General features: G+C 39.8%; 2 protein-coding genes across 2 annotated transcripts; one reads left to right on the top strand and one right to left on the bottom strand.

The window, feature by feature from the left end:
* Window positions 1-996: 996 nt before the first annotated feature.
* si:cabz01068815.1 (Organic solute transporter subunit beta) lies at window positions 997-15,232 on the top strand. The gene is made up of 6 exons (XM_010755554.3): window positions 997-1,070; window positions 7,784-7,825; window positions 7,922-8,305; window positions 13,372-13,488; window positions 14,248-14,338; window positions 14,436-15,232. The coding sequence occupies exons 2-6, from the start codon at window positions 7,786-7,788 to the stop codon at window positions 14,728-14,730; spliced, it is 927 nt and encodes a 308-aa protein (XP_010753856.1). The 5' UTR covers window positions 997-1,070; window positions 7,784-7,785; the 3' UTR covers window positions 14,731-15,232.
* On the bottom strand, window positions 14,874-21,033 carry rasl12 (RAS-like, family 12). Its single transcript, XM_010755553.2, has 5 exons — window positions 20,719-21,033; window positions 19,897-19,953; window positions 18,892-18,965; window positions 16,180-16,370; window positions 14,874-15,832 (listed from the first exon to the last, which is right to left on the bottom strand). Exons 1-5 carry the CDS (start codon window positions 20,828-20,830, stop codon window positions 15,499-15,501), a joined length of 768 nt encoding a protein of 255 aa, XP_010753855.1. The 5' UTR covers window positions 20,831-21,033; the 3' UTR covers window positions 14,874-15,498.
* Between the last annotated feature and the right edge of the window lie 760 nt (window positions 21,034-21,793).

Below are 21,793 nucleotides of genomic sequence, written 5' to 3'. Positions count from 1 at the left end.
AATACATTTCAACAGACATTTTCAACAATGAACTGCTCTGGCATACTTCACCGAGAGACTGCATTGAACTTTAAAACGGAGTATGCTTCCTTTTTTTTCAGGGATTCACGACACTCACTCGACAGCGTTTTTTCGGGCCTCCCCATTCATTGCCTATGGGAAATTTTTCGCAGTTTTTCGCGAATAAATTCGCGCAAAACTTTGCAAATCCCTTAGAAAAGTAATAGCACGGCACTTGTCAACTACTCCCAGAGCAGTGCCTACGACACTCGTCACTAATAATAAAGATTTGGATAACAATAGTGCCCCTTGAGTGTGCTCTTTCAGGCACTCTCAATAAGAAGAAGCCCAAGAGGTTTTAAAGAGTGTGCTCTTTCAGGCACACTCAATAATAGTAATACAGACAACAAGAAGTCAAGAGATCAATAAATGGTGTTCATATAAGATAAAAAAAACATTTTTCCTGTGACAGTGACAAGTATGTGAAATATTCCATGGGTAAAAAGTAAAAAATTGTAAAGTGAAGAGACTGCAAACAATAGATAACAAAGTCCTCCCCATTCGTTAAGTGACACAGAGGTCATTTACCTTTCCACATCAGTGACACAGTGGTCATTTACCTCTCCACACCTTCACTATGAAAATAAAACCCTTTAACAACCAAATATAACAGTGCTCTCACTGTGTGTGAGTGTGTGTGTGTGTGTGTGTCTGCGGGTGTGTGTTTGTTTTTACCTGGTAAAGAGTAATCAGGTAAATATTTTAACTGTCTAAACTTAGTTTAAAGGCTCTACAGTTCTTTTGTGAATGCGGGTGTCTATTAAATATAAATGTAGATGTTACAAATACATGAAAAGTCTGCTCAGTTTACAACAAGACCACCAAACTGCTTTACAACAACACACAATGCTTTCCTCAATAAAGACACTCTGAGACTGTGAGCAAAGTACTGGAATGATCTGCAGACTCCTCCCCATGAACTTTAGAAAGCATTTGGTTTTTTCATCTCTCTGCCTGCTGAACAGTGAGACTTTCCTTCTTATCTCAGCCACAGACAGAATATCATCTAAGTGAGTATAAGTACAAATAACTAACTCTACATGTACTTCTAATTTTATGGTAGACATAAGAAATCAGCACAGCAACGTGATCATTCAAACAATGGACTTTAATCAGTATGTGATTGTTTACACCTTGATTTACATCTGTTTAATGTGGTTTCAGCTGAAGCTATGTCACTCACAGCTTGTTAGCTTTGTACTGATTACCTGAGTGTGCAGACTTTCTGCAGTTTACAGCATAATTCTTCTGAGATGAGACATCATGTTAGGTGAATTTGTGAAGTAGGTCAGCTAGGTACTAGACAAATCAGCTACATTAATTGATGACAGTGATGTTCGAAGATGGACCATTGGAAATGTAGAAAAAAAACAACACTAATTTTATGCTTGTCACTTATTTTCTTTAAAACCTGTATAGTAAGGAATAGTAGTAAGTAAGTGAGTACTAACCGACCGCCTCAAATTTTCCTACGTTTGAGGTGATAATCACGTCTGTAGCTGTGCATTTGCGGCCACAGTTGCAGTTTACAAATTTATTTTTTGACGACTTTTTCTCTCCCCCTCCATTCTAGCGATGACATCACTCACTCTAGCTCTGGAAAGTTCTCGCAATACACACCCATTCATATTTTGGCGTGGTTTCTTGGTGATTTTTGGCAAAACCGTTTGCCGAAACTCTTAGAAAAGTCATAGCCATCGCTTCCCGGCCGAGCCGGTCGTTTTGATACCCGTTTTGTGTATGTGCGACAAAAACTCTGGGAGGAGAAGCGAACCGAAAAAAACACGGAAGAAACGGAAGACGAACTAGAAAAATTCTAAAGAAATTTTTCAGTGTGCGTGACTCTGGCCCAGTCGTCCACATACATTATTACTGACACTGCTCAGCAAATTCAGTACTAGAAAAGAAATTTTGAGAGTGACAAGTGGGCTGTTGCTGGGGGTCTGTATCCAAAAAGCACACCTCAAACAATCATTTTTAACATGTTTATTTAGACACAGGAGCAGCTAGCGCTTACATGCTAGCAATTAACATTAGCATGTTAGCATTAACATGTTAACATTAGCATGTTAACGTTGATGCGCTAGCAGTTAGCATTAACATGTTAGCATTAGCATGTTAGCATTAGTATGTTAGCATTATTATGTTAGCATTAGCATGTTATCATTAGCATGTTAACACTGATGCGCTAGCAGTTAACATTAGCATGTTAACATTAGCATGTTAGCATTAGCATGTTAACATTGATGCGCTAGCAGTTAACATTAGCATGTTATCATTAGCGTGTTAACAGTGATGCGCTAGCAGTTAGCATTAACATGTTAGCATTAGCATGTTAGCATTAGCATGTTAACATTGATGCGCTAGCAGTTAACATTAGCATGTTAACATTAGCATGTTAACGGTGATGCGCTAGCAGTTAGCATTAGCATTTTAGAATTGGCATGTTAATAATCAACATGTATTTAATTCCTAGTGGCTAATGTTAATTACCACTAATTTTAGCATTGGTCGCTAATGTTTGCAAATAGCATGTCTTTACAGCTTGTGCTAACGCTCTGCTGTCTCTGTCTGCCATTTTACACAGACAGGTTCAAATTAAGTGCAAGAACTACTAAAATGGTCGCCGCTCAGCTTCTGCTGGCCCCTCCCCCCTCTCCTCCTTCATGCAGGCTGAGGTTGCTAAGCAACCAGGACCAACTGTAATCAGGGGAGCAGTTTGCACCTGTTAAAAGTTAGACACTGAGAGAAAATGCTGAGAACTCTTCTCAAACAGGAAGGACTTCTGACCAAACCGTAACTCCAATCATTGAACTGACATAACTGGGGGCATCGCGTGCCCTTCCTGATCGTTTTACATAGTTGTTTTGTGTCGATAAATGAAGAAACGTGCCCTCAGGAGCAAGAGAGAGAAACGTTACTTCTGCCTTCCTTCAGAAAATTTCCCTGCTTTTTTAACATGGGAGTCTATGAGGCTGTTGGGGGGAGTAGTCGATCAATGAGCGCGTACGGAGCCAAAACTATATGTCTGACAGCTTTGGCAGGCGAATGTGAGTGATACAACAAATTTTGCTACGTTTCTATGTATAAATCGTGTCTGTAGCTGGGCATTTGAGGCCACGGTAGTCAAATCCATTTTATTTTTTCACTAATCGTTCTCTCCCCTCTCCACTCTAGCGATGACATCACTCACTCTAGCTCTGGAAAGTTCTCGCAATACACACCCATTCATTTTTTGGCTTCGTAATTGTGGATTTTTAGCAAAACCGTTTGCCAAAACTCTTAGAAAAGTCATAGCACACATGTCCCGGCCGAGCCGGTCGTTTTGATACCCATTTTGTGTATGTGCGACAAAAACTCTGGGTGTGTGTGTGTGCGTCTGCCTGTCTGTCTGCCTGTGTGTGGTGTGTCTGTCTCTCTATCTATGTGTTTGTGTTTGTGAGAGACACGGATAAAATGGCTGACATTAAAAATGTAGTCTTGATAGTCTGATATCATACACAGACTTCAAAAAAGTTAGTCAAAGGCATGCTTGATGTTACCAAGCAACCAGGGTGAGCTGCAGGTCAGAGTAATTAGTCCCAGGTGCTGCATGCTCTGTCTGTCCCACTGAGATGCATAGTATATGTCTGAATGATCCCCCTCGAAGGTGGCCAAAAAAAACCTATAAGGTATGCATCAAACCAAAATCTGAAATGACCAGAAGAATGCTCGTCTTGTGTATAATGTCTGTGCCAAGTTTCAGGCGAAAATTGTATAAACTTTGGCCGTAGGAGTCAGAGAAAGCACACGTGCTCCCTGCTCGTTCCAGAAAATTCTATGCTCCAAAAACCATGGGAGTGAATGAGGCTGTGGAGGGGGGTACTCAATCAATTAGCCTGTATGGAGCCAAAACTATAAAAGAGACAGCTTCAATAGTGTTATCACTGCGATCACCTCGAATTTTCCTACATTTGAGGGGATAATCATGTCTGTAGCTGGGCATTTGAGGCCACGGTCGTCAAATACGTTTTATTTTTTCACTGATTTTTCTCCCTGCTCCTCACTCTAGCTGATGATGTCATCCACTCTAGCACAAACATTCCGCCACATACACACCCATTATAAACCCAGAAATTTGACTAAAAACCTGCTCAACTTTGAGCCTTGATAGTTTAAAAACGGTAAAAGCTGTTGATGAGTGTCGTGAATCCCTGAAGATAAGGGAAGCATACCTACGTTTTAAAGTTTAAACGAAGTCTCTCGGTGAAAGTATGCCAGAGCAGTTCATTGTTGAAAATGTCTGTTGAAATGTATTTTTTTTCAGGCCTCCCCATTCATTCCTTATGGGAAATTTTTTGCAATAAATTCGCAAAAAACATACGAAACTCTTAGAAAAGTCATAGCAATCGATTCCGGTCGAGCCGGTCGTTTTGATACCTGTTTTGTGTATGTGCGACAAAAACTCTGGGAGGAGTAGCGTGACAAAAAAGGGCGGAAGAATAAGTTTAATAATAAGCGCGGTGGATAACATATAGTGTGCGCCTTGCACGCACACTCAATAAGCCCGAGAGGTTTTAAAGAGTGTGCTCTTTCAGGCACACTCAATAAGAATAAGCGCGGTGGATAACATATAGTGTGCGCTTTCAGGCACACTCAATAATAAGCGCAGTGGATAACATATAGTGTGCGCCTTGCACGCACACTCAACTAGAAAACTGCATTTCCTGTGGAAAGTGCGTTGTGGGTGCCCTCTGCTGCTGCCAGCCCCAGTGGCCCACCTGCTGCCCTTTTTCTGCGTGTCTTTTCCCTGTCTCTTTCACTCTCTCTCCCCCTCACATTCCTGTTGCTCTTCAGCTGTCTCTATAGTATAAAGCTTAAAAGGCCATAAGGGATATATCTTAAAAATGTTGAAATTGGCTGAAAAGAGTAGAATAGTATGAAGTGATACAATGTTGTGTAACACTGTAGAAATTCAGATGAAAAGGTAGAATTGTAGAGAGTAATAGTAATAGTACAAGATCTTGGTGAACTGTGTAGTTTAACTGAGGTCTGTAGTAAAGGAGAAGTAGTTTAAAGTGTAGAAGGATTGTAAAGACTGTCCTGAGACTGTCCTGAGACTCACCTGTCCAGGTGTGCAGCTCAGCCTGTATTGATCGTAGATCCGCAGATTTTTATTGTTTGAACACGATAATGTCGATCTGTTTACTGAGCGTCTGTTCAGTGTCTGTGTGTGTGTGTGCGTCTGTCTGTGTGTGTGTCTGTCTGTGTGTCTGTGTGGGACAAAATTTGTAGGACTAGTTAGATGCCGAAAAACGTACGGACGAAGAAAAATAATAAAGATTTGGATATTGGTGTGGGCGCCCTTTAGGCACCCAATAAGCACGGTGGATAACATATAGTGTGCGCCTTGCACGCACACTCAATAATAAGCGCGGTGGATAACATATAGTGTGCGCCTTGCACGCACACTCAATAAGAATAAGCGCGGTGGATAACATATAGTGTGCGCTTTCAGGCACACTCAATAAGCGCTCTGTACACAAAAATGGACTGACTACTCCCTCCCACAGCCTCATAGACTCCCATGTTATTTTGAGAAGAGATTTTTCCAGAAGGAGCAGGAAGCACTTGTGCTTTCTCTAACTCCCGAGGCTAAAGTTTATACAATTTTCGCCTGAAACTGGACAAGGATATGGTCCACGAGATAAGGACTCTTGCGGTCATTTTGGATTTTGGTTTGAGGCACACCTTATAGGTTGTTTTTGGCCACCTCCGAGGGGGATCATTCAACATTTACTGTGCATCTCAGTGGGGCAGACACAGTGCATGCAGCACCTGTGACTAATTACTCTGACCTGCAGCTCACCCTGGTTGCTTGGCAACCTCACACACACACATAAACACATTAGCGACCGATGCTAAAATTAGTGCTAATTAACATTAGCCACTAGGAATTTATTACATGCTAATTGCTAAAATGCTAATGATAACAGGCTAATGCTAATTAGCTTTAGCCACTAAGAATTAAATAAATGCTAATGGTAACATGCTAATGATAACATGCTAATGCTAACATTCTAATATTAATTGCTAACATGCTAATGTTAATTGCTAACATGCTAATGTTAACATATTAATGCTAACATGCTAATGTTAATTGCTAGCGCGTCAGCACATCAGAGCTAACATGCTAATGCTAACATGCTAATGTTAATTGCTAGCACGTAAGCTCTAGCTGTTCCTGTGTCTAAATAAACATGTTAAAAATGACTATTTGAGGTGTACTTTTTGAATGACCTGACCTGCAGCTCACCCTGGTTGCTTGGCAACCTCAAGGCTGCCTTTGACTAACTTTGTTAAAGTGTCTGTATGATATCAGACTATCAAGACTACATTTTTAATGTCGGCCATTTTATCCTTCTTTCTCGCAGACACAAACACAGACACATAGATAGAGAGACAGACAGACACCACACACAGACAGACAGACAGGACAGACACACACACACACACACACACACACACACACACAGGACAAGTCTTTCAAAATAAGAGTCCCTTCAAAATAAGAGCCCATTAAAAAGGCAATGATGACACAACTTGTTGTATTAATACTGAATTTACTGAGCAGTGTCAGTAATAATGTATGGGGGCGACGGGGCCAGAGTCAGGCACACTCAAAATTTCTTTAGAAATGTTCTAGTTATGTTAATGTTGTTTCATTTAATTCCATTGTGGGATGAACTAAAAATACATTTTCTCTACTTTATAAATGCCTAAAAAAGTTTCAAGGCCAGGAAACTCTGTCTTACAGGATATCTGAAAATAATTTTGCTTAATTCCTTTGTTTATCATTATCTTATAATTATCTTAACATTCTCTACTTATAATATTTCTTTATGTTATAACTTATTATCAACCATTTGTTTTGTTTTTGTATTTTCTTGTTTTTGGGGGCCAGCTGTAGAGGACAGGTCTGTCTTATGCTACTAACTTCAGTGCAGGTGTAGCAGTTTTATTTTCACAGCAGATGTCTCAGCAGGTGAGGTAGAGCGAGGCAGGTTCTATATTTATAAATGTCTATGCTCATAACTCTGATGCTGCTTGAATAGAACTCGTTCAAAAACTGAATGATAAACTTCAACAGTTCAGCAGTAGTTTGGTGGTAGAAGAAGATTGGAACTGTACTACACATCCTTCAGTTAAAAGAGATGCAGGAAAACTTCATCCATAATCAGCCTCCTGTCTGTCAGTGTGGTTTCAGGAAATGACCTCACAGATGTTTGGAGGAAACATCATTTAGCAGTCAGGTACATATGGGTGAAAGCCACTGAGGGTAGTTACATCTGTAGGGTTTCAAATCACCATTTATTTTATATTTTTTAAAGATATTTTTGTGGCCTTTTCCAACTGAGCTAATCGACACCCCTGGATCACCATTTATTGACAGCAAACATTTTTTTTACCAGCACACAGTCAAAATTTTTTTGCCGTTTTAATAGTTTTAAAAGGTCAAACCTCTCTCTCTCTCTCTCTCTCTCTCTCTCTCTCTCTCTCTCTCGTTTGTTTCTGAACACACCTTCTGTACATTATATGTTACAGAGAACATAACTTGGTATTATACTGTTAGCACCCTAACCCTAACCCCCAACCCAGTACAAATGAAATGTACAAATAGCTTGTTTTAATGAAAAGTTTAAAATACCTGTGATTTCTAATGACAATGCTTCATCCACTATAGATATGTTTGACACATGGATTTTATTGTCTACTCTCCTGTTAGGTACGTTCATTCTTTATTGAGACATATTTACAACTGTAAATTATATATTATCATATATATCAGTTAATCTAAACCTGTCCAAAACTCTCCCAACAGGTGCAAGGGCATTCATGATCCACAACACCCAGCACAGCCTGTGTCTGGAAGACTCAGCTGCTACAGGTGAAGTCTTGCTGAAGACATGCAACCTGGACAGGGAATCTCAGCAGTGGCTCTGGATCAATGAGGCCATGTTGATGTGTACTGCATCATACAGATGTTTGTCAGCCGTGCAGAGAGCGCCTCTCCAGACAGAGGACTGCCTGGAACCAATCATGGATGCTACATGGTTAATGTGGGACTGTGATAGGAACAGACTGATCAGCAGGAACACATCAATGCTGCTGTCAGTAGATAGTGGGCGTCTGATTCTCACACATGACAACAAGCAATCAAAGTGGAGATCTTTGAATGAGGGGGACATCTGCCAGGAAAAACTCAGTAAGTCAGTGAAGGTTACTGGGTTTCCTTCTTCCTGCATGTATTTGTTTAAAATGTTTCCACACAGGTAAACATTGTGTTTGTGTCTGATGAATGCAAGCCCAATATCCACTGTCTTTTAGCACTCATTTAATTTCTCACTTGGACCACCTCCTGTGTGATATCACCAGAAGCACAAATAACATTATTCTAGTTCTAATTGGTTGGCACTGATGATGACTGTGTTAGAAAAGTGATGGAACCCCCTCGAATATAATAGGCTGATAGACTTAGTGTCTTCTCACTTCTCATAGAAGCCTATCGACAACTGTGGGCAATAAGCTAAATGGTAAATACACTACACATCACATTCACCCAATTATTCACACAGTCACACTGATGGCACTGGCTACCATGATGCCAACTGCTCATCAGAAGCCAATCACATTCATACATGATGGCACAGTCTTTGGGATTTTGTCTTGCATCTTGCCCAGAGACACTTCAACAGGCAGACTAGAGGATTCGGGATCAAACCACTGATCTTCTCATTACCAGATGACTGTTTCTACCTCCTGAGCCACAGCTGCCCCCTAAACTGTGCATACAGTTGAGTGCACAACTCTGCCACTATGCCACAGTTACATGCTAGTTCACAAACAGTAACAATACTATTCTACAACATGTCTCTCTGTAAAGTAGCAATACCAGTGAAGAATGTATCCACTGCATTGCTTTAATTAACTACTTCGCCACTGGCTAGGCCACCAGGCTCCTGGCTCCCAAGCAAACAAGACAGGGAAGCAAGTGTCCCAGTTTGACCCCCTCATGCAGCGCTTTATCCCATCTCAGCTCTGTTACAGAGCGAGTTCAGTGGGACTTGCTCCAATCCAAGGATGGCATCCATAATCCAGTGTCCACTGAGACACAATAACTAAGACAATGGCAACTAGCAATCAGAAAAGAGGAGGGTCCTATCTACTCCTAATGTAATGTAGATGTCACAGGTGCCAGCCAGGCAGCCAGGTAGGGCTTGTGTAATGTTAATGAAGTCATGCAGGTCACAAGGTTTCCATAGTTAGACACTCACACTAACCATTTAGTCTCTACCTGCACAAAGGGAAATAACTGGTTCTTTAGTTGCTAAATGCTCCATTGTGCTCACCAACTAATCTCTGTATCTGTCTGCTGTTTGGTGTTGAACAGGTACGTTTTTAGAGGCTTTTCTATGACAACAGCTAAAGCAATGAGAGCTGTCAAGTGTAAGAATATTGAAATAATACGGTTTCTAAGATAAGAAACTGTTGCGTTTACATGTGTGACATTTTACAAATGATCAGTGAACTGACTTGGTTCAGTTCAATTCAATTTGATTCATATCGCACCAAAACATAATAGAAGTTTATTTTATGACACTTTCCATACAGAGCACATTGAACAAAAGGCAGCATGAGTGTGATGATGGCTGCAGGAAGATGAATATGTTAGCTTAAATGAATCCACTCCTCCAAGTCATTATAATACTCATGTTCCTCGAAGTACTGGTCGAGGTGGTGGAGTTGGAGCTATATTCGACTCAAGTCTATTAATAAATCCTAAACCTAAACTAAACTATAATTCATTTGAAAGCCTTGTTCTTAGCCTCACTCACCCAACCTGGAAAACTTCGCAGCCAATTTTATTTGTTACAGTATATCGAGCTCCAGGTCCTTATTCTGAATTTTTATCTGAATTTGCAGAATTTGCATCAGGCTTGATCCTTAAAACAGATAAAGTAATTATTGTAGGTGATTTTAACATTCATGTGGACAACCACAATGATAGTCTTAGTACTGCGTTTATCTCTCTATTAGACTCAATTGGCTTTTGTCAAAGTGTAAATAAACCGACTCTGTCTGAACCACACTCTTGATCTTGTTCTTTCATATGGCATTGAAATTGATCATCTAATAGTCTTCCCACAGAATCCTCTTCTGTCTGACCATTTTTTAATAACCTTTGAGTTCATACTACCGGACTATAAGCCTTTGTGTAGAAGCTTCTACAGCAGATGTTTATCTGATAGTGCTGTAGCCAAATTTAAGGAAGTGATTCCTTCAGCATTGAATCAAATGCCATGTCTAACTGTAACAGAGGACTTGTCTACTTCCTTTAGCCACCCACAAATAGACCATCTTGTTGATAGTATTACAGGCTCATTACGGACAACTCTAGACTCTATTGCACCTCTGAAAAAGAAGATAATTAAACAAAGAAGGCTAGCACCATGGTATAGCCAGCAGACTCGTAAATTAAAGCAAGAGGCACGTAAATCTGAACGCAAATGGCGTGCCACTAAACTGGAAGAATCTCATCTAGTCTGGCAAGATAATCTCAAAACATACAGGAAGGCTCTCCGTAATGCCAGAGCAGCCTATTACTCTTCTTTAATTGAGGAGAATAAGAACAACCCCAGGTTTCTCTTCAGCACTGTAGCCAGGCTAACAGAGAATCACAGCTCTACTGAACCATCTATTCCTTTAGGTCTAAGTAGCAATGACTTCATGAGCTTCTTTAATGATAAGATTATAACTATTAGAGACAAAATCCATCACCTCTTGCCCTCAACAGGCATTGATCTGCATTCTGATACAGCAAGTTTTGAAACAGCTGTAAAACCTGATATGTATTTAGACTGTTTTTCCCCCATCGACCTTCATCAAATAACTTTAATCATTTCTGCAGCTAAGCCGTCATCCTGTCTCTTAGACTCCATCCCAACCAGGTTGCTCAAGGATGTTTTACCTGTAGTTAGTAATTCGTTATTGGATATGATTAATCTGTCTTTATTATCAGGATATGTACCACAGTCCTTTAAGGTAGCTGTAATTAAACCTCTTCTTAAAAAGCCCACTCTAGACCCAGAGGTCTTAGCCAACTACAGACCGATATCAAACCTTCCCTTTCTGTCTAAGATACTTGAGAAAGCTGTAGCTAATCAGCTGTGTGACTTTCTCCATAACAATAGTCTATTTGAGGATTTTCAGTCAGGATTTAGAGTGCATCATAGCACAGAGACCGCATTAGTCAAAGTTACAAATGACCTCCTAATGGCATCAGACAAAGGACTCATCTCTGTACTTGTCCTGTTAGATCTTAGTGCTGCATTTGACACCATTGACCATCAAATTCTTTTACAGAGACTGGAACATCGAATTGGCATCAAAGGAACCGCCCTAAGCTGGTTTAAATCGTACTTTTTAGATCGATCTCAGTTTGTTCACGTCAATGATGAATCCTCCATGCAGACCAAAGTTTGTCATGGAGTCCCACAAGGTTCTGTACTTGGACCACTTCTATTCAGTTTATATATGCTTCCTTTAGGGAACATTATTAGGAATCACTCTATCAATTTTCATTGTTATGCTGACGACACCCAATTATATTTATCGATCAAGCCTGATGCAACCAATCAGTTAACTAAACTCCAAGCATGCCTTAAGGATATAAAAAGTTGGATGACCTACAATTTTTTGATGTTAAATTCAGACAAAACTGAAGTTCTTGTAATTGGACCCAAACACCTCAGAAACTCTCTTTCTAGAGACTTAGTTACTTTAGATGGGATCACCCTGGCCTCCAGCTCCACTGTAAAGAATCTTGGAGTTGTTTTTGATCAGGATTTGTCCTTTAACGTCCACATAAAACAAATTTCGAGGACTGCATTCTTCCACTTACGTAACATCGCTAAAATCAGACGCATTGTCTCTCAGGCGGATGCAGAAAAACTAGTCCACGCATTTGTTACTTCAAGGCTGGACTATTGTAACTCTTTGTTATCAGGCTGCTCTAATAAGTCTCTTAGGACTTTGCAGTTAATTCAGAATGCTGCTGCACGTGTTCTGACAGGAACCAAGATCAGAGATCACATCTCTCCCATTTTGGCTTCCTTGCATTGGCTACCTATTAAATCTAGAATAGAATTTAAAATTCTTCTCCTTACTTACAAAGCTCTTCATGGTCAGGCACCATCTTATCTAAAAGAGCTCATAATACCTTATTACCCCTCTAGAACACTGCGCTCTCAGGACGCTGGGTTCCTTGTGGTTCCTATAGTTTCCAAAAGTAGATTGGGAGCCAGAGCTTTCAGCTATCAGGCTCCTCTTCTGTGGAACAAACTACCTTTCTGGGTTCGGGAGGCAGACACGGTCAACACCTTTAAGAATAGACTTAAGACTTTCCTTTTTGATAAAGCCTATAGTTAGGGCTGGCTCAGGTCATCCCTTAGTTATGCTGCCATAGGATTACACTGCCGGGGGACCCCACCGAGGGTTATGCCTAGCCAGGCACGGTATTGGTTGAAGATGCACACATCTCCCTTACCGAAAACTCTCTCTCTCTCTCTCTCTCTCTCTCTCTCTCTCTCTCTCTCTCTCTCTCTCTCTCTCTCTCTCTATATATATATATATCCATCTCTCTCTATATATATCTCTCTATATTTCTCTATATCTCACTCTCTCTATATATATATATCTATATCTCTATATCTCTCCATATCTCTCCATATCTCTCCATCTGTGGACATGTCTCATTAATGCATGTTACTAACCAAACTTCCCCGGAGTTTCTGTGCTCTGTCGTCCAGCAGGTTCTCGTGGATCGTGGCTGCTGCTGTGATCCTGCATGACGCCCACTACATATATTATTACTGTCATTATTACTACCATATCTATTACTGTAATCATTTTTATCATTCATTATAATTCATTGTCATTTTATCAGTCATTGTACAATATGTTTGTGTTGATTTGTCCTGTACACGTGACATCCATTGCACGTCTGTCCGTCCTGGGAGAGGGATCCCTCCTCTGTGGCTCTTCCTGAGGTTTCTTCCACATTTTTTCCCTGTTAAAAGGGTTTTTGTGGGCAAGTTTTTCCTCACTCGAACCGAGGGTCTAAGGACAGAGGGTGTCACTCCCTGTACAGATTGTAAAGCCCTCTAAGGCAAATGTACTTTGTGACTTTGGGCTATACAAATAAAATTGATTTGATTTGATTTGATGATAATAAAAAGGGAGTTCTGTGTTTGTATCTGCTGTGTGTTTCAGGATCCAGGAGGTCATCTGAGTTAGACGAGTTTGATGCTGCAGAGGAGCAGACAGGCAAGCTAGCCATGACAGAGGAACAGAGAGAGTATCTACGCTGGTACTATCGCACAGAGGATCGTAAGTGCTGCTGCTCGTAAATCTAAAATCACTGTTACATAAAAAGTACAGTCAGCGCTATGTCAGTGATTACATGATCAACACTGATTAACAGCATAGTGTTAACTCACACTATTTAAAATGAGGGCACACTATTCAAGATACCTTTATCATAGACACTATTTAAAATGAGGGCACACTATTCAAGATACCTTTATCATAGATCTTCAAATAAGCTCTTGTTTGTATACAGGGAGGAAAACACACAGCGCAGGATGCTCTGATGTTAGGCCTCTGATGTTAGACATCATCAACTATGATGTTAAATGCTGAACTGTAGTCAATAGGCAGCTTTCTCACATAGCTCCCTTTTGTTGTCCAGGTGGGATAGGGTGGTGTGGAGGATGTGTGCTATAACATCTTCTGTTGATAGGGTGGGATGGTAAGCACACTGTAGTAGGTGCTGTGTTCTGGGCAGTGAGGAGCTGATGTCATCCTTGACCAGCCAGAGAAAGCACTTCATCACTACAGAGAGTGCCACTGAACAACAGTCATTCAGACACAGGAATGATAGCAGACTTTTTTAATACATGTGGGTATGACAGACTCAGCTGAAGGACAGGTTGAGTATTGTTGTCAACAATAGTGCTAGTTGGTCAGCACAAGCAGGATATTGATGCACATATACTAATTGTCGCTGTTGTCTTATGTTAAAGGACTATATTAATATTATAATATGAGCTGTACATCTAACAGTGTTCTTCCCATTCCTTTCCACAGCTAGTATGTGGAGGTTTGTGCTGCTGGGACTGGCCTTTATCTGCCTCCTTGTTGGCTTTATGCTGTTGGGCATGGGATCCATGGCCAACAAGTATGATCTGAAGTTATACAATGTCAACACTTGAAAATATTTAATATTGATAATATTGATATCGCAGATGAAATGATTTCCTGTCTTTTTCATTCAGGAACAGAAAGGAGATTCCAAAGTACAGAGCAGCAGCTGCTGTGGCTCAGAAGCATGAAGGTGCGGAGCTGCTGGTCATTTCACCACACAGGGATGACAGCAACAGCCTGCTGCAGGGATGCAAACCCTCCCCATCCAACGGGGAGGTGAGTGAGCTCAAAGCAGGAAACATAGTGGTCACATGGAAAGATGGCAACACCTCCTATTTGTACTCAGATCCTGGAGCAGAGAAGGAGAAACAGGAAGAGGTGTCAGCTGCTGAGCCTGAGGCTGATGAGGCAGTGAAGATGGAGTGAAGACTTCAGATTACAAATACATTGTCTCAAATACAATCTCAACCTGTGACCATGCTCCACTAGAGTAGTTTATAAAGAATTGACCTAACAGCTTCCATTGCATGCAGTTTAACTCTTCCCCATTTTAAAAGATGAATTAATCCATGCATACCGTATGTCCAAATTCACTGTGTGGATCTAAAGATCAGTCCATTAGTTTGAAAAATTATGTGAACACTGCTTTGGCTAAAAAGTGAAAACTTTATAAAATGTAAAATTTCTTTTAAAAACATATAAAAGCTCTTGATATAATAATATATATCTGATTCTACAACTTCTAATACTCCGAGAAATAGTTGGGACATACACTTTTATATGCTTTCTTTCAGAGAGATTAGAAAATTATATTTCTGAGTAATGGAAAGACTGGAAACAGGGGGAAAGCAATTAACACATTGTACTTTATTTGTTTGAACTGTACACAAAAATAAATTTAAGTGAGGTTCTGGTGTGATGACCTAAACTAAAACGTGTCTCTGACTGGCTTCTTCTCCATGACATGCTCCATGGCATCATCATGGCTCATGGACTACTGAAATAATTTAAACTGGTGGTCAGACCATAAACATGTAGGATGGTGATGTTGTCCAGGAGAGTCTGTGTTCAGTAACATTCCACCTCATAACTGCATTCTCATTCAGAGCATCTGTATGTTTTTCTCCCTCTGCTTCATGTCTACCCCGTCTAGCGCTACTGTACCACCAAGTCTTTAACAGTGTCAGTGTGGGATCAGAATATCTTGAAGCCTTTGAGCAGGGTAAATGTGGCAGCACTCCGTTTGCTCTGAGCTCTGGACGTCTTGACAGTGACAAGCTTGGCAGTGGCTGGAGCTGGCAGCTCCCTGTAGCAGGGGGTGGTGAAGGATGGGACACTGAGCAGTGCTTTGTCCTCACTAAAGTAGACAGCAGGTACCAGACGGCCACCCCCACCCCTGCGCCTCACCCTCCTCACTGCCTCATAGAAGACATGCTGCACAGAGAGGAAATCTAGACAGGCTGACACCTCGAAGAACAAACAGCCAAAACGAGTTGCCAGGGCCTCAGCATCACACCGACTCACCTGTCTGAGAAGAAATCAGGTGTTACTACATTGTTCAATCTGTCATTATGAGAGTTTACACTGATAAAAGTCTCATTAAATTACAGTGCAGTGTGTTGCGCCATTTTTATGTGACATCATGTGATGTGGTTAAACATTCATTACTTTTTTTCTAGATTATAGGACACCCCATAAACACCACAGCATTTGTAAGTACAAAACTTTTATAAGAACCATTTGTTCTTATCTTGCAAATAAGATTAAATGTTACCATTATCACCTGACCTCATTGAAACTACTCAAGGTCTACTGTAGGACAGACTCATAACGACAGCAGTTATATTATTATTTTGATAGCACACAAATACGAGCCTGTATCGGTCCAGATCTAGCTTGTTCCCCAGCAGAAGGATAGGAGTGTGAGGCTTGAAGGTTTTGTTGTGCAGGGCCAGTGTCTGCAGGTATAGTTGGCAGCCTTCAAAGCTCTCCCTTTTATCGATGCTGTAGACGACAAGGAAGCCATTGGCCCACGACAGATAGCGCTCACTGTTCACTGGACCTTCCTTCACATAAACCAAAAACACAAACTGCACAATCATGTTCTCATCAACAAACTCTGTCACTAACTTGTCACTAATTAACAGGGTTTTGAAAGATATTTGAATATACAGTCTTGTTTAAATATAATGATGTGAGTGTGTCATTTTGCTTATGTTTTTATTAAAAGTGACATCTAATAGTTCTTTAATTCCTGAATGGTTTAATGCAGGGATGTCCAAAGTCAGATTCCATGCAGCCCGAAGCTTCATATTTGGAATATATTATTTATGGCCTGCTAGGATTGTCAGATACTGTATGGTTGGAAGATTTAGCTTTTTTGGTTGACCTTTAAGGACATAACTGCTGCTGTTATATAGCTATAGATGTGACACAAAATATTACTTTGTGAATGATCTGGTGAAAGAGAAGAGACAGAGTGATACGTTTTAAACTTAAATGTTAACAGACTTTGCATTATAATAGTCTCATAATAAGTCTGTATTTGTATCAACTTCATGCAAGTTTAACATATCCCATACAATGTATTCTTTGTTGTCTGATTTCAGATGTGAGAGAAAGGAAGAATTGGTTTTTACAATTGTTCACGGCTGTTTGGTTTAGATTTGGTTACATTGTCATTCAAAAAAAAAAAAAAGATAATTGTGACAATGAAAATAAAATTGTTACACACCATTTGTATGTCATTTTTAAAATGTTAGTATTAGTTTTACTATTAGTTAGTGCTCTACTTTACGTTTTAATTCAAATTTTACATTGCTGTAATGGAAGAAAAAAAATCTATATTAGGAGAGATGGCATTCATCCCACTTTGTGGATCTCAAATCTAGAAATCTAATTAAACTGATCGGATAAAACACTTACACATTAGATCCTAAAGCTGTAGTAGTAAACAAATTAACATCATTACTTCTGGGCTGCATTACTGCATCTCCTTGTTATCAGGATATTTGGGACTGCAGTTGATCCAGAATGCTGCAGCATGTGAAACAAACAGGAACCGGGATCAGAGGTCACATTTCTACCATTTTGATTACCATGAGATAACTTCTGCTATGATTTAGCACTATATAAAAAAAAATAATTTCAAACTGAATTCAAATTGCTCCTGAAGGCTGAGTCATCGGTGTGTGAATGTGTAAGAATGATACGTGCCCAAAAACTGATGAGTAGTTGGCACCTTGTATGCCAGTGCCATCAGTGTATGAATGTGTGAATGAGATATGTAGTGTAAAACACTTTGAGTGGTCAGAAGACTATAAAGTACAGTCCATTTACCATCCATTTCCAGAATGGAGGGCTTCTTGTGGTTTCTATGAACTTCCCATGATACGTTGAGCTATTCTCTTCTTCTCTCTCTCTCCCTCTCTCCATTTGTAAACATTCATGTCTTATTAATGGATGTTACTAGCTAAACTTCTTCCCCAGAGTTTTTGTGCTTTGTCATCTCACAGGTGATCATTAGTCTTTTTTGCCACTATCACCATGTGCTTGCTCATGATGATAGTGGGAATTGTTGAGTCTTTGTAAATAATATTATAAAGAGTATGGTCTAGTCCTGCTCTACTGTATATGGAAAGTGTCATGAGATAACTTTTGTTATGACTTGCAGCTAATAAATAACTGTATCCTCTTCAATCAGTCTGCACTCAGAAGTGCATTATTGCACACAGGTGAACTGTTACCTTAGAAAGACCAGATGTTTATAATCATAATAAAATAAAAATAAAATAAAATCTTTCGGGTCATCACACTGCAGAATGGTTATTACCACATTTAGGATGTTGCTGTTGTTGTTAGGTTAATATTTGTATTCGTACAGCATGTAGCAGAGAGCATATGGGTCTTTTCTATCTTCACATGGTTTGGAAAACCTTTTTCTGTTTTTCATAGAAACAATAAAGAATAATATAAAAGAAAAATAGGCTACACAGACAGACTTGACTTCAAAAGTAGTCAGCAGCAGAGAATATATGGGTAAAACTTTAAAAACCTCCTATCCCACATTGATGGTCAATGCAACAGTGTGTTCATACTGTTGTGGAGAAATTGCTCAAGTCAAAGGTCAATGGTGAGGTCAGGAAGGAAGAAAGTGTTCAGGAGCCTCTGATGTCTTATGCTGTATTATTTATTGACGCTTGGCCATGAAGAATTAGAGACACTTTTAAAGTACATCAGAAGTGCTTGAGTCAGTCTCACATTCTGCCAAACTTGTGCTGGTGGATCGACTTTAAACCCCAAGATAACACCACAAATACTATACGCCCAGAACTAGTCAAAGAGAATGTCTTTACCCATGGAGGTGTTATTGTCAGACACAGATGTCTGTTTACGCAGATTGGAACATCAATGGCAAGCTATCTATTTTGTCTAGGAAGGCAGCAACAGGTCTCTTCAACCCTGGCCACCACAGTGTTGAGATAGACTTGGCACCTAGTCAAAGCCAAACAACTAATACTGCTGAGGACCTCAAGGCCCACACATGACCTTGTGTAACCTAAGGATAGAAAATTCCATAACACATACCTTGTCACAGGTGTCCATCACCCTTACTGTGACTGGCTGCTGGTCCACAATTTCCTCAGATGAAAAGATGTCCTCTACATGACAACCAAGGACACAGATGAGACATTTTTATAGATATATCCCAATGTTGTCTACAATGATTGAAAAAGTAGTCAGGTTCTTTGAGCAGAGAAGGCACCACTCAAAAGTGTTTTTTTTCTTGCTACATCGCTGTGAGCTGTACCTGCAGGATTTATGACATCACAGTGGGTTCAACCCCAATCAGGGTCAAATGAGCTAAATAAATGAGTCTGGATGTTTTAATCAGGAAAAAAGAAGAAAGAAAAGTCTGTGTGTCATCAGATCATTCATTCATTTAAGTTGGGAAACAAAAATGGATCTGACTTTTCAGGTTGAAGTGAGTAATTCAATAAAACAGAAAACCAAAACCATAAAAACAAGCCTAATTTTTGTTTTTGCATGCACTCCAGGACCTTCAATAGTACTTATATGTGGTCAAATACAAGGATAAAGACTGAAATAGGCTATTCAAGTACAAGCTCTATTTTCCTCTCTAATTAAGCTCTCCTTGTGTGAGGAGAAACTGCGGTGATCATTTGTCTGCTCTAGGCTACTGTAGAAACATGGCGTGTCAATAAAAACATAATTATTTTTATTTTTTGCTGATTATACAGCATAATGAAAACATAGCTATGAACATTATTAAGCATTGCTACAATATTCTATGAAGAGGTCCCCTTAAACTGACACTGGACCTGTAAAAAGGCTACTGGATGATCGGCGGTTTGATCCCTGGCTCCTCCAGTCTGCATGTCAAAGTGTCCTTGGGCAAGATACTGAACCCCAAATTGCTCCTGAAGGCTGTGCCATCAGAGTATGAATGTGTGTAAATGGGTGAATGAGATATGTAGTGTGAAAGTGGTCACAAGACTAGAAAGGTTTTTATAAGTACTGTGCATTTAGGCCTTTATGACCGTTATTACTATGAAATAAAAGACAGCTTACCTAGATGGGGGTCATATTCACTGATGAAGCGCTTTGTGAGGAATTTGACAGTCAGTGCTGTAAAACAAAGACAAACACAGGCTGTAACACTGTGAGACTGAGGGACTGTGCAGCCCCAGGGGAGCATCGGGTCAGAAAGCCCTGAGAAAACCTACTACACTACATAAACATAAGCATGGAACTCAAAAAGCAGAGATATATGCGGATGTGTTCATTTGAGGAGTAACAAAGAGGAAAAAAGACTTCCACAGCTTAATAAAGTTAACTAATTAACTAATTAACTGTGGAGGACGAAATGGTTCTCGTGTCAGACTGTTATTAACTTGAATTGAATAGAAATACATATTACACAAGTTAAACCAAGAGGACAAAATACTGTAAACTGCTATAAAAATAAAGAAGTCTATACTCCAATACAACTGTTGTTAAAGGACCTTAGCTTATTACTGACATACTGAGGGTTTGAACCCAGGAGCGACCTGATGAATGATCAGTGCGCTTGCTGCATGTTGCATTTAAGTCCATACGTTGTTTTTGATGCTGATGAATCGTTTTCATCCGTGCAAAATAAAACAATACTGTGAATGTCTTTTAGTGCCACAACAGTCAAAACCTGTTTGCCCTTCTGGGGGTCAAAAACACCTGACAACAGGCACTTCCCACCTTTATATTATTATTTTCTTCCTCTCGCAGCAGTCATGCATTGTATTATAACAGTGTACGGTCTAGAGCTGCGCCGTATGGAAAGAGTCATGAGATAACTTTTGTAATGATTTGGTGGAAGGTTATATATATAAAACCGAATTGAATTGAAAATAGGACCTGATTTTCCGGATCCCATCACACCGAGCAGCACCAGGTTGCAATCGGATGGACTTCTGTAAGGAGCTGCTGCAGAGTTACACGTCTTCACTTTCCCAAACATCTGCGACATGACTGACGTAATCCTCAAACTTGTTTCTGACCAAGTCTGTCACGTTTGTTAGTGGCTAAAAATACATTCCGTAATCTGTGAATGAAAAACAAGAGAAATGTTTGTTTTTCATTCAGTGAAAATAAAAAGTTCTGTCTACGGATCCAAGTGGACTAAAATCAGTTTATTCCACACAGCGAGCTGCAGTCACCATGTGTGAGAGGAAAAAGCAGTCTGTGTAATGCACTGATGCACTGACCTTTCCATTTTAGGAAAAAGACTTCAAACCTGAACTTTAGTGAACCACTAGCTCGTTCACTGAGCTCAAACCACACACACACACACACACACATACATACAGTGGATGTGTCTTTTACCAGGACCCAGGGTCTGTTTTCACATCGTTAGTGGAACAGTCTGAACTTTTTTGTCACGCTCTTTTCTTTTTGAATTTGAATTTCTTGGTTTGTCACATTGTTGAATATGCAGTCATGTAATGTTTGAATCTTCAACTACAATAACAATAATAACAGTAACAATAATTCACTCATGATGTGTGAAAGATATATGATGCTGAAATGCATTATAGTTCCCAATTGTATGTATTTATCTTGTATTCTTGTGTGACGATCAAGTCAAGTCAACTTCATCACTGCTGCCATATAGGCAGAATTGAAATATTGTTTCCCTAATATCCCTGGTGCAAACAAGCAATAAACATGAAATATGAAATATATACACGTATAAAGATATATAAAGTATGGCAAATCTATAAAGATATGAACAATGTAAATATGTCAAATATAAAAAGTAAAGATTGTATACAATGTAAACAATTTAGATGTAGATAGTAAATGTAGCAGTGGCACAATGGGAAAGTATAGTAAGTTAGAGGTAAGAGTAGTCTATTGCATGTCCTGGACTATGATTTTCAGTGACAGCTGAAATAGTGGTATGTACAAATGCGATCCAGGAAAACTGCCT

The sequence above is a fragment of the Larimichthys crocea genome, unplaced genomic scaffold (assembly GCF_000972845.2).
Source record: "Larimichthys crocea isolate SSNF unplaced genomic scaffold, L_crocea_2.0 scaffold13, whole genome shotgun sequence".
Taxonomy (NCBI): Eukaryota; Metazoa; Chordata; class Actinopteri; family Sciaenidae; genus Larimichthys; species Larimichthys crocea.
The sequence above is the reverse complement of the archived record's forward strand: the minus strand, read 5'-3'. Positions and strand labels throughout refer to the sequence as shown.

Coding starts and splice junctions, on each gene's coding strand:
- si:cabz01068815.1 (XM_010755554.3), top strand. CDS start 7,786: ATGTTTGACACATGGATTTTATTGTCTACTCTCCTGTTAG. Junction 7,826..7,921: donor ATTGTCTACTCTCCTGTTAG/GTACGTTCATTC, acceptor CTCTCCCAACAG/GTGCAAGGGCATTCATGATC. Junction 8,306..13,371: donor CATCTGCCAGGAAAAACTCA/GTAAGTCAGTGA, acceptor TGTGTGTTTCAG/GATCCAGGAGGTCATCTGAG.
- rasl12 (XM_010755553.2), bottom strand. CDS start 20,830: ATGTCGCAGATGTTTGGGAAAGTGAAGACGTGTAACTCTGCAGCAGCT. Junction 18,966..19,896: donor TGAATATGACCCCCATCTAG/GTAAGCTGTCTT, acceptor GTTGTCATGTAG/AGGACATCTTTTCATCTGAG. Junction 15,833..16,179: donor CTAGATCTGGACCGATACAG/GCTCGTATTTGT, acceptor ATTTCTTCTCAG/ACAGGTGAGTCGGTGTGATG.